Genomic DNA, 19280 nt, shown 5'->3' on the forward strand with positions numbered 1-19280 from the left:
GTACTAGGAAGCAATAAAACCACGTTGCTGGTCTCTATTTGCAATGTAATTAAAATAATCCTTAAAAATTCTGGTTTAGGGCTTCCCTGGTGGCGCAGTGGTTGAGAGTCTGCCTGCCGATGCACGGGACACGGGTTCGTGCCCCGGTCCGGGAGGATCCCACAGGCCGCGGGGCGGCTGGGCCCGTGGGCCATGGCCGCTGAGCCTGCACGTCCGGAGCCTGTGCTCCGCAACAGGAGAGGCCACAACAGTGAGAGGCCCGCATACTGCAAAAAAAAAAAAAAAAAAATTCTGGTTTAGGTAATAAATGCTTGTAATTTTTTTTCTTCTAGACATGGGTCCTCTCCAGGTAGATTACAGAGATAATAACAGGCTGCACTCAGGAGAAGATTCTTCGCTGGACTCCATTGCCTCAGTTGTGGTTCCCATAATAATAGGCCTCTCTATTATAATAGCATTCCTGTTCATCAATCAGAAGAAACAGTGGATACCACTGCTTTGCTGGTATCGAACACCAACTAAGGTATTGTACTGACAAAGTTTCAGCCTCTTAAACGATCAAACTAGGAAAGGTTGTACGCTTAGATTTCCTTAGTTGCTTGATATCTTCTCTATTAGCCAGTGAAATGTTTACTTTGCTCCTCATAGCTTCAAATGCACATTAAGCTGTGGTGATCAAGATACATAGTATTTGCCCTGGGCTAGATGGCTGGATCAAGTCTCCGTCATCCATCAGTTAATGAATCCTGACCTTTCACAGATCCAATTTCCTGGATTTACTTTAAAGTTTTCAAATAAGCAGATACCCCTGGATTGATTCCTAAGTGATTGTTGTTTATATTAGAAATTAAAACTTGGTCACTTGGTATTTCTCAATCATCTATCAACTTAGAATTGGGAAAGGAAGAAAAAAAATCACAAGGTTAGGGAGATAACACACAGAAGAGGGCAAGAGGAGAGCTAAAAGATCATGACAATGTACAAAGTCCAAAGGACAGGGAGATGTGTCAAAGGCAGGCAGAAAGGGGAAAGGTAGCAAACGATGAAGGGATTGTGTGAAATAATACCAGACAAGGTGGAGGGGGTCAGATTTCATATTGCAGGGGAAAGAATATGTGTTTGTTGTCAATACAAATGCAAAGGGCCTCAATCTGCCTATTTTAAAAAGCAGGAAATAATTCATTTTCATGAAGGGAAAAAATCATAATTCCTTTGAACACTAACTACTTTTTGCAGTTTGGTTTTTACTAAAGAAAAAAGATATACAACCTCAAGAATTGAAAACAGCCCATTTACCATACAGATAATAATACTTTCACTGATTTTCTTACAACAAATATGTAAATTGCCTCTGTGCTGGGCGCATGCTGGGTCAGGATACAGGGCTGCACAAGACACAGTCCCTACCTGCAAAGCTGGGGAGAGAGCTGCTCATATCATAGTGTGTATGGCTGGATACAGGCAGACTGGCCCAACCTGGGATGCTGATTTTACAGCCTGATAAGAAATGGTCCGTTTATCTTAAAATCTGTCTATCTGGTACCTTCCACTCATCTTTCAACCCTCTTAAGCACTAGTCTGTACTTCAAGGATTTGAAAATAATTATGTCACTTCCGTATTTTCTCAGTTCCTTCATCCCCTCCGTTTGACATAATTTATTGACATTTCACCCGTACACAGTTTGTCAGTATTCCTCATAAGAGTATAGTTGGCAGCACTTCCCTGGTGGTCCAGTGGTTAAGGCTCCACACTTCCACTGCAGGGGGCACAGGCTGGATCCCTGGTTGGGGAGCTAAGGTACCACATGCCATGCAGCGCAGCCACAAAAAAAGTATAGTTGGCACCAGAGCATGATGTGAACCCACGCAGTCTGCCCATCCATGTGCTGTGATGCTGTTTTCTCACTTGAAAGAGGTACTAAATATCTGTTGGTTTGAGATATGTAAAGCAGTTAATTCTTTGTGGTTCTTTTTCCTCCTCCCATTAAATAGCCTTCTTCTTTAAATAATCAGCTGGTATCTGTGGACTGCAAGAAAGGAACCCGAGTCCAGGTGGACGGTTCCCAGAGAATGCTGAGAATCGCAGAACCAGACGCCAGATTCAGTGGCTTCTACAGCATGCAAAAACAGAACCACCTACAGGCAGACAATTTCTACCAAACGGTGTGAAGAGAGGCAGTGTGGATGAGGTTTTGAAAGACAGAAAAACGACTCAATCTGCTCTTTAACTAGAATTCGTGCACTTGCTTAGTGGATTGTTTTGGATTGTGACTTGATGTACAGCGCTGAGGACTTCCTGGGCTGGGCTCTGTCGACAGCAGTGTGCAGAACAAGCATTCCCACTCTTCCTCAAGATAACTGACCAAGTGTTGTCTTAGAACCAAAGGTTTGAAAGTTGCTAAGGTATATTTGCTTGTAATATAGCTGTAGAGATACTTGGGGACGGGGACAGTGAGTTTGGTTGGGGCGAATGGGTGGGAGGGTGGTGTTGGGAAGACAAATAGGTCAGCTTGGCTTGTGGAGAAATCCAGTCCAGTGGCCCAGAGGATATTTTTTTCCTGTTGCTCGGAAGACTTGCACTGGTTGCTGCAAAGCTCAGGCCTGAGTGAGCAGGAAAACAAAAAGGCCTTGCGATCTAGCTGCCATAACCACCTTAGACTACCAGACGAGCACATCAGACCCTTTTGATAGCCAACCCAGGCCTAAAGCCACATGCTTCTTTTATATACAGTCACAGCTGCAGTAGGTGGTGAGGAAGCAAGAGAAATGGGGTAGCAACGTTTCTCTAAAGCGGGTGATTAAGGATATATACAGTTATACTTTTTGCTGCTTTCTTTTTCTTCCAAGTCAGTCAATCAGCCAGTTCCTAGCAGAGTCAGCAAATGAATAAAACCCGAGTCGTTTCTTGACGTGAGCACTGGAGCTTTTCTGACAGCAGCGTGGCAGGAAGGAGAAGAGGGGGAAGGACACCAGGCATTCCCAGGGGCTATACTTCCTTGTTTGTTGTTGCTTTCTTCTGTTCTGTCGGTTGTTCATAGTTTTCGTTGAAGCTCTAGCTTAAGAAGAAACTTTTTTAAAAAAAAAAGACTGTTTGGGGATCTTTTTTTCCTTATTATATACTGATTCTACAAAATAGAAACTACTTCATTTTAATTGTATATTATTCAAGCACCTTTGTTGAAGCTCAAAAAAAAATTATGCCTCTTTAAACTTTAGCAATTATAGGAATATTTATGTAACTATCTTATGCTTCAGAAAAACAAAAGTATTTGTGTGCGTGTGTATATAATATATATGCATATATATTTATACACATACAATTTATGTTTTCCTGTTGAATGTATTTTTATGAGATTTTAACCAGAACAAAAAACAAACAGGCATTCCATATCAGTGCTTTTGATCACTTAAATTTTTGATTAACACAAAGTCTCAATCTACTTGCAGTTTAATTGGGAAGAGAAACGTGTGAGTGTTGGGTGTATGTGTGTTTGTGTGTGTATGCACACGCCTTGAGCAGTCAGCATCATACCTGCTATGGAGAAGGTATTCCTTTATTAAAATCTTCCTCATTTGGATTTGCTTTTGGTTTTCAATTTGCTCACTGGTCTCTGCATCACTAATCAGCTCCTAGATTTTTTTTTTTTTTCTTTTCAAACAACTGTTTGAAACAACTACTGGAATATTGTCCATAATAAGCTGGAAGTTTGTTGTAGTTTGCCTCAGATATAACTGACTGTATACTATAGTGTTAACTTTTCAAACAGCTCTTAGCACTTTTATACTAATTACCCATTTGTTGCATTGATTTTTCTTTTTAAAATGCTTGTTGTGAAAGACACAGATACCCAGTATGCTTAATGTGAAAAGAAAATGTGTTCTGTTTTGTAAAGGAACTTTCAAGTATTGTTGTAAATACTTGGACAGAGGTTGCTGAACTTTAAAAAAAAATTAATTTATTATTATAATGACCTAATTTATTAATCTGAAGATTAACCATTTCTTTTGTCTTAGAATATCAAAAAAAAGAAAAGAAAAAGGTGTTCTAGCTGTTTGCATCAAAGAAAAAAAGATTTATTATCAAGGGGCAATATTTTTATCTCCAAAATAAATTTGTTAATGATATGTTACCAAAATAGACCTACATCAGCCTGATTAGTATAAATTTTTGTTGACAATTAATCCATTCCTGGCATAAAAAGTCTATCAAAAAATTGTAAATGCTTGCTTTTTGTTTTTCAATCATGGCCATATTATGAAAATACTAACAGGATATAGGACAAGGTGTAAATTTTTTTTATTATTTTAAAGATTTGATTTATCCTGAGTGCTATATCTATTACTCTTTTACTTTGGTTCCTGTTGTGCTCTGTAAAAGAAAAATATAATTTCCTGAAGAATAAAATAGATATATGGCACTTGGAGTGCACTATAGTTCTACAGTTTGTTTTGTTTTCTTCAAAAAACAAGGCTGTAAAAGGATTACCTGCAACTTGATTCTTGGCAGCAAATAAACACTTTGACTCTAAATCACACAGCGTCACTTTCAAAAAGATTCTGTGTCTGAGATGAGAAAGATGACTCGTCCTTTTACTTTAAGGCTGTCAGTTCCGGCGTCACAAGCAGCCCCAGTGCTTCTCTCAGAAGGCAGGCCTTTCCCAAGGAATCCTTGTTTAAAAAAAAAAAAAAAGGGTGTCCCCCCGCCCAGCAATCAAGTGTACAGCACAGGGATGCTGCTGTGAGAGAAACTTAAAACCTACCTGTTGTCAGTCACAGATCAGAAACACGCCCATCTCATCATTAGTGTCAAACTCATTCATCATGTGTAGGAGAAAGGCTGTAGTGGGAAACCCTAGGATTTTACTAATGCTGAAGAAAGAGGTTACCAAGCAAAATAGAGGAAACCTCATTAAAAGGGGACTTTGAGTTGATAGGAAAAAATAGCATATTTTTCATACATTTTAGATGCATCAACTTAAGAATGAACTATAAACAGAGCACTGTTGAGTCGCTTCAAAAAAAAATCTCTTTTGACTCTTTCGGATGCCCTCCAAAGTGATATTTCTTCAGTATAAGACAATTTTTACAAATTCAGATTAAATTATTAATATTATTGTATTAGTATGCATCTTCATCAATTCAAGGGCAAGGGACAAATTAGTTCCACATATTCGCTATCAAATAAGACATTAATAAAACAAGGAACCATCTCAAGTTCCACATACTCCTAGAGAACGGCTTAAGTGCCACGCTGGCATCAACTCCAAACTGAGCTACTGCCGTTGCAGTCCTGGTGTCCCGTTTACTGAGCCGGGTAGCTCTGTATGCTCACAGATGTTTAAGTGGAATTTTAAAAGCCCCCCCGACAGCAGGTCCTATAGAGACTCTACTTACACTCATGTTGTCAATGGGAAGAAGCTGCCGTGGCTGTTAGGAATGTCTCACGGACCCAGAAAAAGAACAGGACTTCCATCATTCCACAGCAGCTTAGCACGATCTGAAAAAAGTCCCTCTCTCCCCTCCTTAGCATCATGAGGCTAATCAAGATTTCACCAGCTCACACACTGTAATGATGGACAATGTGTGAACAGTGAGGGGAGGAATCCAGCACTATTAAGGGAAGAAAAAAACCAAAAAACCAAAAACTCAAAAATAAAGCTCTCAAGTATATATTACCTTTTTTTTCCCCAACATTTATTAAATGACATTGACTTGATTGGAACCGGCAAACGTTTTTCATGACTAGTGATGGATCCATGAGTAGCTGTTTCTAGAATTACTACTTTAGGAAAACACGTAGGCATGAATAAAATATAACAGTAACAGGAAATGGGCAATGCTGTAGCATACAGTTTCTTAAGCACCTTAAAGGATACAAACTCCTTTTAAAGGACACTTCTTCACAGACAAGTGAAATGAAGCAATGAAACCTCTAAAGTTAATACAAGATTCTGAAAGTAAGTGGCATCTTAATGGTTAAAATATGAACAACGGTGAAACGCAGCAACCTCTAAAATCAGTCGTCTCCAGCTGTTTCGATATTGACTAAGTATTAAGCCAAGACAACGCATATTCTGGTTTCCCTTCTTCCAAGAACACCCCAATTTTTAAGTCTTAGTCTCTCTGGACAATACTGGTAGGTAATATTTACACTGACAGTTCTCTTACAAAAAAATCAGTGTTGGTTCTTGCCAGCACTGAAAAATAACGAGTATAAATCTCTCAGTGCTTTGATCTAGTTCTTGAGTGAGTGCAGTTTAGATCCAGAAAGCCTTAAAAACTCGAACAGGCATGAAAAATATAACTGTACATGCACAATTCACATCACTGCCCCTTACTCTATAAAGCTGGAAAAGAGTTCATAATTGTTAGTATTTAACAAAACATCTCTAGAATTCAAAATAGTGCTGTAGTTCCCTCGGTTCATAATATAAAGCATTAGAGAAGGCATGATCACTATAGTAATACTGAATCACAAACCCAAGTTCAGGTGTCCTGAGTTTCCAATAGCAGGAAGGTAATGGTAGCCAGCTTTCAGAATGATGCTATAAGCAATTTAGTTTGCTGTCCACAGACGATAAAGCTGTTCCTGAAGTTTTGCTGCCCTATGTAGGACACAGAACTAGAGGAACAAAACAAAACAAAAAATTTTAAATAGAAATGAATATTTTGTATATGTTTACACAAGATGTATATATATTTATACATTTTATGTATATACATTTTATATGTATATAAAAAACACCATTAGAACTAAACATTAATGCAAGGATCTACAGTAGCAATTTTTTTCTAAGGCATAAAAGGCTACACCCAGCAATGAAACGTTTTCTCAAGACACATTGATTAGAATTGCCCAGAAATGAGATACCAAAAGGCCATGTCTCTTAGGGTACCACTTAGAGATCTAAACCCATAACGTTAGCCCTGCACGAGGCTTATAACACAGCAAACGGCTCCCCAGTGAAGTCAAAGAAGGATCCAAGTGTCTGCACACAATTTTCTTCCCATCTAGGGTCAGCACAGTGGCAGCCAGAGCTACACTACCAGCCTTTGGCACAGCTCTTGAGGGCCGGGGTGGGAGCAAGCTGTGGTGGCGTAATTACACAACAGTAAGAAAGAAGCTTAAGTAGCCCATACGGCATCCATCCCATCTTTTCCAGGCCAAATGAGGCCACTTTTCTACCTTCTTTCACTTCTTACCTTTGCACTGAAATTAAGGTGGTATATGTAGGCAGCTAAGCCATAGTCACTGGCATTAAAAACAATAAGGAGAAAGTTCCACCAGGAAAGGGGGAGGAGAGTTCTCCCTTGAGCAATACCCTCTTCCTGGGCAAAATGTTCTACTGGTCCCCAAGGAAGAGAAATCACTAACTGGCTATGGATTTCCAGAATGGGTGGGAAAGAGCATTTTAAATAGCCCTCAATCCTCACCTTCCCATGCACGTGAACTCCTCTGAGTGTTACACTCCCCTCCTCATTTTCTCAGAGTACAGAGTCACCCTTTAGTCTGAACCCCAGCTTCTTTTCCACCCAGTCCTCACAATACAAAGCCAAGACAAAAACCGCAACATGTGCACACAAGCAGCTCGTCAGTGGCAGGTACTGTCTAGCTAGACCTGGGCTCGCAGACCAGCGCCAGTGGCCCGAGCAAGGGGAGCAGAGCTGGAGGCATGCCGCCTCCCTATAGCAGGTGGTGCAGAGTCGCGGTTACAGTCCCAGGTTTTCAGGGAAGAAAGGGAAAGTCACACCCCCACCATACGACCCAGCAATCCCACTCCTGGGCATATACCCTGAGAAAACCATAATTCAAAAAGAGTCATGTACCAATATGTTCATTGCAGCTCTATTTACAATAGCCAGGACACGGACGCAACCTAAGTGTCCATCAACAGATGAATGGATAAAGAAGATGTGGCACATATATACAATGGAATATTAGTCATAAAAAGAAATTAAATTGAGTTATTTGTAGTGAGGTGGATGGACCTAGAGTCTGTCATACAGAGTGAAGTAAGTCAGAAAGAGAAAAACAAATACCGTATGCTAACACATATATGTGGAATCTAAAAAAAATAAAAAGGTTCTGAAGAACCTAGCAGCAGGACAGGAATAAAGACGCAGACGTAGAGAATGGACTTGAGGACACGGGGAGGGGGAAGGGTAAGCTGGGACGAAGTGAGAGAGTGGCATGGACATATATACACTACCAAATGTAAAATAGACAGCTAGTGGGAAGCAGCTGCACAGCACAGGGAGATCAGCTCGGTGCTTTGTGACCACCTAGAGGGATGGGATAGGGAGGGTGGGAGACGCAAGAGGGAGGAGATATGGGGATATATGTATATGTATAGCTGATTCACTTTGTTATACAGCAGAAACTAACACACCATTGTAAAGCAATTATACTCCAATAAAGATGTTAAAAAAAAAAAATCACACGCCCACATCCCCCCCCCCACCCCGAACACTGCTCTCTAGGTCATAAAATTCTCCCATGCAGTCTGATGATAAAATAGCTAGAGAATGCTTCAGAAGCTCATTCTGTCTCTGGCCCTCATGGCAGTGCCCTAGAGACCCACTATAATTGAAAATTAAGACATGTTCTTTATGTGCATCTCATTCCTGATTCACATCTATGAAGAACAAACCTCAGAACAATCCAGCTTTCATACCAATGCTAGCACAACACAAAAGCAAACAAAGATGTCAGACTTTTTTGTTTTGTTTTGCGGTACGCGGGCCTCTCACTGCTGTGGCCTCTCCCGTTGCGGAGCACAGGCTCCGGACGCGCAGGCTCAGTGGCCATGGCTCACGGGCCCAGCCGCTCCGCGGCATGTGGGATCCTCCCAGACCGGGGCACGAACCTGTGTCCCCTGCATCGGCAGGCAGACTCTCAACCACTGCGCCACCAGGGAAACCCTTTTGTTTTGTTTTTAATTCAGAATGTAATAGGAAGAGAAAACTCTTCTCCATCAGAAAAAAAAAAAATGCTTATTTAAAAAACGATCATGTCAACTTAGTCTTTTCTACCCTCCTGTTAACCTACTAATGGCTGGCTTAGTGTCAGGTCTTACAGGTGATACTCATGTAATATTCACTTTGTGCTCATGACTATACCAAGGGTTCCCCCTTTATGAAGCTATGATTGAAGAAAAGTCCCATCTGAGTTATCTGACGTCTCATAAATCCCAACCTTCGGTTCAGCTAGCTACTCTTGATGGAGAAGAGAGAGAACCCAAAGAAGAGAAGTGTGACCAGAGGCAGACTGCTCTCAAAATTGGATCAAACACTACAGGATGCATTTTACGATGCTCTGAAAATATGTTACCTAAAAAACTGCTACTTTTTTAAGAAATAATTTCACTGAAAAGTATTATTTTTGCCTATAATTAAATAAGTTCTTCAGTCCTTCTATCATCCAAATTTTCTTCCTTCCTCAGCAAAGCAGGTGATCTCGTTAAAGTCTCAAAACGATCTTCCTTTGCCTCATCACTGTTCCCATCCTGTGAGATGCCGATCTTGCTCCTAAGATGTATGGCTCACTCTTCACTGCCCTGGCTTTATGAAAGTCCATTCTTTTTCTCTTTCTCCCTCCGCTCCCTGCCCCTTACCCCATCCCCGTTCATGTTCCCTTTGGGACTGTGAACTGATCTAACTGTTCCTTCCTTCATCCGTCCTTCTTCTAGCGTCCCCAAGAGGACAGAGGCCACCTTTCTCAAATCCTCAGCGTCAACACCTTAGACTCACATCATTATGGCAATATCTCCACAACATTTCCTCCAATGCCTTCTTTTTTTTTTTTTTGGCTGCTCCTCGCAGCCATGTGGGATCTTAGTTCCCCGACCAGGGATGATCAAACCTGTGCCCCCTGCGGGGGAAGCTCAGAGTCTTAACCACTGGACCTCCAGGGAAGTCCCTCCGTTGCCTTCCTTGATGTTTATAATTTAGCTGTGGAAATTATTTCCAGCCCAGGACTTCAAATAAAAATTAAATTTTAAATAACCATACTTTATGATATTGGAAGCATAAATAAGTCGTCACGTTATCTATTCTCACCCTGCAAAATAAAAGTTGCGCATTTTGGGCTTCCCTGGTGGCGCAGTGGTTGAGAGTCCGCCTGCCGATGCAGGGGACACAGGTTCGTGCCCCGGTCCGGGAAGATCCCACATGCCGCGGAGCGGCTGGGCCCGTGAGCCATGGCCACTGAGCCTGCGCGTCCGGAGCCTGTGCTCCGCAACGGGAGAGGCCACAACAGTGAGAGGCCCGCGTACCGCAAAAAAAAAAAAAAAAAAAAAAAAGTTGCGCATTTGGAAGTTACTTTTTAATCTATTAGCAAGACAATGCATTTATTGACCAATCAAAACTTCCCAACCACTGCCCATACACTATTCTAAAACTCACCTTTCAGTATATAGTCAGTTAACAAACTCGGAACTTTTTCACTATCCTCTTTCATGGCACGAAGAACTGCAAAATAAAGGAGAAAGAAAACACAATTTCAAATTCAGATAACCTCAGTCATGGTAGCCTTAGTCTTAATTACATGATACAACAATTCATGCAAATTGACTATTTTCTGGATGAGAGAATACAACTGCAAATGTTCAAGAATTTGTTATAGTTGAATAAGTCGTTTTTCAGGTAAGAATACTGCAGCTACCTGAGAGCTATTACCCTGATTTAAAATTTCTAAACAGTGGAGGCAGGAAACAGGAGCTGGGTTATTACACAGAGCCCCAGTTTTGTCACCATAAATACTAGCAAGTGAGTTACCATAATGTGCACTTCTATGGGCTCTGGAGAGGAGAACCTTGGTGCTGCAGGTCTCATGAGCTGGAGGAACTCTTAGGGAAATGAAGAGTTAGCCGTACTCTCCAAGGAGCACATCAGTCAGCCTTCTTGGAAACTTTTAAAGAAAAAAACAAAATGAAGAACAGACTTCCCATGAAGCAAGCACCCAGCCGGGCTGCTTACTTCTTGATACTCCAAAGGCACCTGGGTGATTTCGCCTCATCCTAAAGAGAGTCTTTGACAATTTGATCTCTAAGCAAAGACAAAACAGAAAACACAGCTACTATTACAGTGGTTAAAAAACATCTAGCCCACCTATACTGCCCTTCATAGTGACTGCCAACTCGAACTCTCCAGGGCATCCTGGGGAAAGGCCTCACTGTTCTCCCCCAGACGTATGACAAGACAACCTACTGTAACCGTCAAGTCAGTCTTCCTGGGCTTAAACCCCGGCTCTGCCACTTCCTAGCAGTGGGACTGTGAGCAAGTTACTTAACCACCCAGTTCCTCATCTGTAAAATGGGAATAATCATTAGACTTGTCTCAAAGGGCTGTTGTGAGTATTAAGTTACTAATTCAGGTGTAAAGTAGTACCTGGCACATAATATACGCTACATAAGCATTACCATCATTATTAGCACAACTAATATTATTCTAATTCTTATCACTACTATTATTAAACCTCCAATAGCTTTTATGAAGAGGTATACATATCTAAACACTGCCTGTCTCTACGGGGCTTCCCCTGCAGTAACTTCTATACGTGGGGACGGCAGAGGCTCAGATTCTCCCCAAAATTTTCAGGAGATAACCACTTTTCTTAAACTTTCAGAGTAAAGGTCATCCTTCCGTCTACTGTCTTCATGTAGTATATTAACTTGGACACTCATTCACATACCCTACATACATTCACTCACCCCAAATTCCAAGTTGTGTCAGTCTATAAAGACATCATCTAAGGATCGGCCTAGGACATTCTGATGTGGGAATTATGACAACTTTGGTTTGGCTAAGTATGTGTTTGTCCTTGATCTGAGAAGCTGAGATCCCTCAGTAATTCCTGGCTTCTAGGCAATATCTGTGCTCTCTTCTTAGAGAAATACTTAATGTTCAGTATTTCTGCTTCCAATCATATTTTAGATTTGTTTTCAGTTCTACATAAAATCACGTACCAAAAACCAGCACTATTAAAATCCAGCATTATTAAAAAGTGTGGTGGACTGGAAATTACGAGACACAGCCCTGTAATGAACCATTCTCCTGTGTGATCTTGGACACTCATTCTTCCTGAAAAGTAGAGGGCTAGCCACCCAGTTAATCTCTTAATTATTTTATACAGGCTGGCATCACATAAGTATGAAATGTTCTGAAAAGTACTGTTCAAACGAAAGAATAAAAGCTTCAGGTTAGCAGGCAGGCTGCTTGCAAATAAGACATTTCTTTCCTCGTGCTCCCGCCACCCATGCCTCGATCACCTCAATTTCCAAAATCAATATCATCATTAATATCCACTCATGTGATGCTCTCTCGTTCGGCTCCCTCTTTAATTCACAGTTATCACAAATATTTATAAATAGAAAGAACCTAACAGATCAGCAAATTCAATCCCTTCAAGAAAAACAAGGCCAAGTGATTGACTTATCCCAAATCACACATACATTAATTTATTTACTATGAGGTAAAGAGAGCAAATATTTTAATCCTCAGTTTTCACTGTGACTGAGAGAGTGTAAATGACTTCCAAGAATATCCCTATAAGTAACGGACAGAACCAGAATTCAGGGCTCATTTATGGCCATCATAAATATACATTATATTGAATGTCTCTTAAGTCTAACAAATTATTTTAAAATGCAAGCCCATTGACGGTGGAGTATTTTTGTCTGCTTTGTGAACTGAAGTATCCCAAGTGCTCAGAACATGGCCTGGCACAGAGTAGGCCTTCATTAAATATTTGCTGAGTGAATAAATATTCTTAAAATATTACTATCAATTTATTTTCTACCTGTAACTACCTACCTTGGTTTCCACAATCCTAAGAAAGGAGAGTGTTTTAGGCTGCATTTCTAAATCTTTCCTACTGAGTTTCTGACAGTCATACTAATATAAGATCCATGAAGCACCTTATTAATTGATAAATGGATATATTCTTAAATATACAAGAGGTGATGGGAAATTGTTACATTTTTCCTCCAAAAGTTCAGCTTGTAAATGTTTCAAAAGATAAGAAAAACAGGAAAAATACAAATCAACTCTAGATTGAGTGCTGTGTTTGTCACAACCATTTATGGTTTCATTCTCAAAAGAATAAATGATGACATCCATCATTTACTATCCTAAATTGACAAAATAAAACAATAACAGAAACAAAACCAGCCAACTAAAATCAGTGTTTAGAATCAGCAAAAGTAAACAAGGTAACAGTTTAATTTTGTCTTTGCTTACTTTTTGTTAATATTTGAAGATCTTCAATAGATGGTGGTCCATTTTTTTTCTCATAAGGAATGACTGTTGTCAAGTACTGCCAAGTTAAAAAAAAAAAGTGTCACTTAAATCTGAATTACGTTCTCTGCAAAAATTTGATATAGTTACTAGAAGGTTCGTTTTATAACATGAGAAACATGAGCCACTTTAGTGATGAACACAGCTATCTTACTATCTCAGCTGGAGCTCATTTTTTTTGCCCACCTGTTTACATAAATATCAACTTTTCTGTCTTTTAATTATTGAAAATTTCACAGGAGTAAGTCTGAGGGTGATGCGTCCAATTTGTTCATTTTTAAAATGAAGTCTTATCTAACATTCTCCTTGAATACTTCAACACATTTTTGAAATGGTAATTTAAACTAAAAACATAACCATTCTGCATAACAAAATAGTTCCCAACAGTCAAATGATTCTGTTTTAGACCATTTTTTTCTGGTTGAACAAAACAGTCACATGGATAACTTGACAACTTTAAAAATGAATACCAGCTTTCTCCAGAAGCTAAAAAAGAAACACTTACCCAAATAATTTTAAAGATGTATTACTATTATTTTAAATTATTGTGTAAGTAGTTATAAATGCTTAAAGGTATTAAAGGAAAAGAAAAAAGTGAAGGGAGATAATGGCCTAATGAATAATGAAAATTCATGTCTGATATTGAGACAAACTGCCTAGTTCACTACTGTAAAGGCTCACAAGTATCAGTTATGTCCTATAACTACGTCCCTTGAAAGCATAATCTAAAAATTGTTGTCCAGATTCTCCTATTCTGACCACGCCACCAAAAAATGTATAGCTCAACGTACTTTGCATGTGCTTATATAGAGATCTACTAGTTTTTTGTTTTTTTGCGGTACACAGGCCTCTCACTGTTGTGGCCTCTCCCGTTGCGGAGCACAGGCTCCGGACGCACAGGCTCAGCGGCCATGGCTCACGGGCCCAGCCGCTCCACGGCACGTGGGATCTTCCCGGACCGGGGCACCAACCCGTGTCCCCTGCATCGGCAGGCGGACTCTCAACCACTGCGCCACCAGGGAAGCCCTACTAGTTTTTTTTACTTGGAATCTCTCCAGACCCACCTATTATTTAGCCCCAGTCCTGAATCTCAGCTCTATTCCTAATCCTCTTTGAGTAATTTTATCCCACTCATAATCAAAAAACAAAATAGAATTGCTTAAAAATAACTGATTACAATGAATTGTTTCAATCTTTAAGAAACTTAGTTTCCACCATCTTTATGGTGTAGGCCTCTCCAAGATGATGCCCAGTTGTATAACCAAACATGTTTCTTTGTAAAGAATACACAAGAAGCCAAAACACGCCCTCCTGGGGCCTCGCTAATAGCATGCATGTCGGGCAACTTGTAGAAGCACCAGGAAGCCGCACCTTGGCATGCATGCTGTCTAGCCACACTTTCAGGCCTTCCTGCCCCACTCCCACATGTGGGGTCAGTTTGGAAGTTATTCTGCCATCTTGTGGGTTTGAGAGAGGTGAGAGGCAAAATAAAAAAAAAAAAAATTCAACCACCCCTTAATGGAGCCCATTATGAGCTGCAAATGTCAGTGTGAAGGATTAATGTCGATTATTTCCCTTCTTGAGTAATACAGAGCTACCTACAGTAAAAACCTAGACTCAGATGGCTTATTCTCATAAACTGCCTACTAGCTACACTCTGCACACTTTCTCTTCACTTAAGAACTAAATTGAAGAGTTTTCTTTTTAAAGTGAAGGTTTCAATTGTGAAAATTCTAAGCACATTCAATGTAGATGTGTTTCCCATGCTCTTGACATTCCTTAAGTCATTATATCAAAAAATGCTAATAAAAAGCAAACTGCTATACATCTGACTGTATATTTATATCCATGTATAATTTGGTATAAATAATGTTTCATGCCTCATTCAGCAGACAACTGAGTTGACTGACCACATGATACACCTTAAAAGCACATGAATTTCATTTAAAAGTAGGTAAGGTATACTCTATAAACATTTTGACCTAGAACTGTAGTCTAAAAGATACCAACATCTGGCTTTCTTTCCCCCCAAATGAGATCTTGTTTCTTAAACTTTTAGAATTACAGTAGCATATTCTAGTTTAGTTATTTTCACAGCTATATACTCTACACATGCAATTCATTAAGTCAATATTTTAACAGCTATTTGTTTAAAGGTAAAAGTGAAAAATAGAGTTCTAAAACGTGTATTAAGAATACACTGGGGCTTCCCTGGTGGTGCAGTGGTTGAGAGTCCGCCTGCCGATGCAGGGGACACACGTTTGTGCCCTGGTCTGGGAAGATCCCACATGCCGTGGAGCGGCTGGGCCCGTGAGCCATGGCCGCTGAGCCTGCACGTCCGGAGCCTGTGCTCCGCAACGGGAGAGGCCACAACAGTGAGAGGCCCGCGTTCCGCAAAAAAAAAAAAAAAAAGAATACACTGAATCTACTGTCTAATTTGAAAAATGCTTTTTCCTAAAGGGAAATTCTATGCATTATCAAGGCTATAAATATAATGAACTTTCATTTCTTTAAGCAATAGTCTTAGTAGATTAGTAAGACTGCCAGCTTTCAGGACCTTCACTTACACAGAGAATGAAAAAACAGAGAATGAGGAAAATAAGAATAACCGAGCACCTGTTTCTCTCCACCTGAATTTCCAAAGGTGTGGCGGAGGCCATTCTGAATGACATTTGAGATCCCTTCCATGCTGAAGCGCTAAAGGCAGCGATATACGGCCCAGAAGAAAAGGACAGAGAAAGAAGTTCAAAGACTATTAGTAAGAATGTACCATGATGACGTATGTACCCAAGAGGCAAGCAGTTAGAAAATGCCACTAACTCATTCAGATAAAGCAGACAAAATCATGCTGTTTTAAAATGCTTTTGCTTCCATTTCTTTGCAAGTCAAATGCAAAAGCAACTACTTTCATGCAACTGTATATGAAGTTTTTCCTGACGTAGCTAATAAACGTGCTCCAATATAAACACTATAAGTTGTACACATATTTGTTTTATGCAAAATTTACCACATAACTTTAAAGATACCTTTTGATATTGTTTACCTACATTTTTTCAAAAGTCTGAAAACTTAATACTGACAGTATTCATATTTTCAGTCTAAGTTTGCATATTTCTACCATAAGTTCGGAGAACATTAACATAACATTTGGCAAATGAAAATGCTGTTACTCGGAGAGCTGATTATTGCTTCCCACTCACTCTTGAGGACACCTGCCATTGCCTTGGGGCAGAAAATTCGAACTGGAAGAGCACATACGCTTCCTGGAGAGCAGAGTGGATCCCATGTGCCAGCGAGGCCCCCTAAGACTTCTGCAGACTTTTCCATTCTGTTTCTAGGAAACAATTCTAGCTTTTTTCTCCCAGCAACCTCCAAGACTTACTAGAATTCGTTGTACTGAAAAGGGAATATTGTTTTCCTACACTACTCATCTTGATTTGTAACCAGCCTACAATGTCATCAGACAGTCAAAAAGAGTCCAGTGGCACCTCTGGGGCTGCTGAGTCAAAGGACTTCGATGGATCCTCTTACAGCATGACTAATTAAGGGGAAAGGCATTCTGAAAAGGAAGTTCAGTCCTGATTCACAGGATGCTTCCTCCCCCTGTAATTTTATAGGGGTGCGTTGAATCAGTAAATACATTTGAGGAGTCAATATAAAGAGTATTTTACCAGGCCCTAATGAACAGAAAAAAGGAAACGAAGGCAATGGTTTCTGCTCTCAAGAAAGGCATAGTGTAGCCCAGTGATTCTCAAAGTGTGGTCCAGGTCAAGACAGCTCCACTAAACGTGCTGTACTTTGCTAGCAGCATAACTCTTCTTTTGATGAAGTAGGCTAGTTTTAAAAGAAAACCTACAGGTAACCATGTCTGTAGATTTTTCACATGCTATCATATAACTTGTTCACATTTTTTAAAGAGATTATCAAAAGAAAGGACCTCTTAGCCTCCAGCATCTGCAATAAAACTTACGGGAAACTCTTTTCAAATAAACAAGTCAGCTCTTTTTTTAAAAAAATTATGTCTATCAAACGTAGTTCCTTTCAAAAGCAACAAAGAGAAAAATACTGAATTTTCAGTATTACTTCACCCCATTATCTACAGGCATGTTAAAGCCAGATACAAATTCAGAAAATCTCAAGCAAGATGAAGCATTTTGGAATCCATGTATCAGAAAGCTAAGGCATACTTCATGTTTGAACAGTGTATTCTAAAAACACCATCCTTACCCTTCCCAACTGGCAACCTAATTCCCGTCTCTTGCGGGTAGGGGTGGGAGTAGTTTATGCAAATTTTTAAATTCTTAAGCTGTAATTTAAATTTCTTTATTAAATGTCCAGTTGTGGACATTACTGAGCCATTTCAACTGCCAATAGCCTGAGTATTTGTGAAAGATGGCTTTCATGCAACCAGGCTTAGTGGAAATAAATGAAAATGCAATCATGTGAAGCCACAGTAACTTAGGAACATACAAAACGAAAGAAGTTAAGTAAAGGAACTCCCAGTAGAACCTTTGCCCTTGCGGCTGATGACAGCTGAGTCAGTAGCTGTGGCCAGTCAGGCCCCACTGTATCCTGACCAGGCAAGCAACACAGCAGCCAACAAGGTTCAACTGGGAAAATGACAGAACAAGAAAAATCAGAACATTCAGGCGAAGCACAAAGAAACCAACTATGAGGTACCGCTGAGAACGTTCCACCCCCAATGCTCCAGCTGCCACCTCCCCAGAAATCACTAACAATTTTCTCCCTTTACTCCATGTTCAAACTCTTCCTCTCTGCTAGCTCTTTCCCACATTGCCGACTTTAAATTCTGAAACACTCAACCTCTCTTTCGCCAGGGTTTCCAGAAACAGCTCTGCCCAGCGTCATTTCTTTGATGCCAAGGTCTGCGGACACCTTTCAGATCCCTCGCAGACATCCAGTAAGCTCTTCTCCCTGCCTGCCTGGGTTCCTAGACACCACACTCTCCCAGAGTCCCCCCTGCCTCTGGGCTGCTTCTTCGGAGAAGTGCCTCTTTCTTTGCTCACCTCTTATATACGGGTGTTTCCCAGGGATTGTGTCCCTATTTTTTTTCTCATGCACTCTGACTTTTCCCACTTCGACTTCTGCCTCTGTAGATCTACAGCTCCACTTTACTAAGAGCAATCAAGTGCTTGGAACAGAGCCTGGCACAAAGGAAGGGCTCAAGAAACACTGGCTATACCTTTATTTTAATTTCCCTCCTGAGCTTCGGACTTGTACGTTTAGTGGTCTGTTGGACACTTGTACTTAAACATTCCAAAAACGCATCATATCCAAGACTGAATTCATCTTCCTCTCCCCCAGCAATTTTTTTTAAATTTAAAGCCTGTTTCTCCTTCAGCATTCTATACCTCTCTCCTTCATTTATTCATTCTTTCAAAAAATATACTGAGCCACATATTATTCCAGGTATTAAGGATTCAAAGTGAACACATCTGCCAAGGCCCCTCCCATCCTCATGACCTGACATTCCAGCCTAAGAGGAGCAGAAAAAATAAAACAAGTAAAGGAACTAGATAATTGCAGATAATGCACCTCCTGCCGATAGCTACAACAATTAAAAACTGGATGCCTACTTTATACTGGGAGGTCAGAGAAAAGTTCTCCTAGGAGGTGACATCTGAGCTGAAACATGAATTATACACACTCCCAGATGAGCTACAAAGGACAATGGACAAGAGATCCTCTCAGAACAAAACCAAAAGCAGCCAAACTGGCCAACCAAGGAGTTCACCCTGCGGCCAGGGAGCAGGGGTCCTGTTATTCTGCTGCAGCAGGATGTGAAACAGTAGCTACTGAGTATTTCCATTCTCCCCTCCTTCCAATAAGAAGGTTTCATTACAGCGGCCCTGTTCTCTCTCCTTCTTCATGTGCTGGATGTGCTGGAATGGGAGGCTTGCTCCTTGTACCATGAGGGGCTACATCATCCAGAGCTGATGGGAAGGACAGACATCCCCCGAAGA

General features: G+C 40.5%; 2 protein-coding genes across 5 annotated transcripts in view; one reads left to right on the top strand and one right to left on the bottom strand.

The window, feature by feature from the left end:
• CRIM1 (cysteine rich transmembrane BMP regulator 1) overlaps nucleotides 1–2173 on the top strand; it is a gene marked incomplete at its 5' end in the record, with an annotated part of 206515 nt that extends 204342 nt beyond the window's left edge. For both annotated transcript variants that reach the window (XM_082671722.1, XM_082671723.1), the window contains 2 exons: nucleotides 333–523; nucleotides 1993–2173. In XM_082671722.1, coding sequence (XP_082527848.1) covers nucleotides 333–523; nucleotides 1993–2169 — 368 coding nt within the window. In that variant the 3' untranslated portion in view covers nucleotides 2170–2173. The remainder of the gene's footprint in view (nucleotides 1–332; nucleotides 524–1992) is intronic.
• Nucleotides 2174–2195: 22 nt separating this feature from the next.
• FEZ2 (fasciculation and elongation protein zeta 2) overlaps nucleotides 2196–19280 on the bottom strand; it is a 46574-nt gene continuing 29489 nt past the window's right edge. The window contains exons 6-11 of one of the 3 annotated variants that reach the window (XM_082671725.1): nucleotides 15913–15993; nucleotides 13240–13315; nucleotides 10405–10470; nucleotides 4761–6622; nucleotides 4487–4668; nucleotides 2196–3052 (exon numbers count right to left, since the gene is read on the bottom strand). In XM_082671725.1, coding sequence (XP_082527851.1) covers nucleotides 6606–6622; nucleotides 10405–10470; nucleotides 13240–13315; nucleotides 15913–15993 — 240 coding nt within the window. In that variant the 3' untranslated portion in view covers nucleotides 2196–3052; nucleotides 4487–4668; nucleotides 4761–6605. Of the gene's footprint in view, nucleotides 3053–4486; nucleotides 6623–10404; nucleotides 10471–13239; nucleotides 13316–15912; nucleotides 15994–19280 lie in introns of all 3 variants that reach the window. The other 2 variants (XM_082671724.1, XM_082671726.1) reach the window with 2 other exon arrangements.

This window comes from Grampus griseus (genome assembly GCF_964374135.1).
Source record: "Grampus griseus genome assembly, chromosome: 15".
In the NCBI taxonomy this organism is placed as follows: domain Eukaryota; kingdom Metazoa; phylum Chordata; class Mammalia; order Artiodactyla; family Delphinidae; genus Grampus; species Grampus griseus.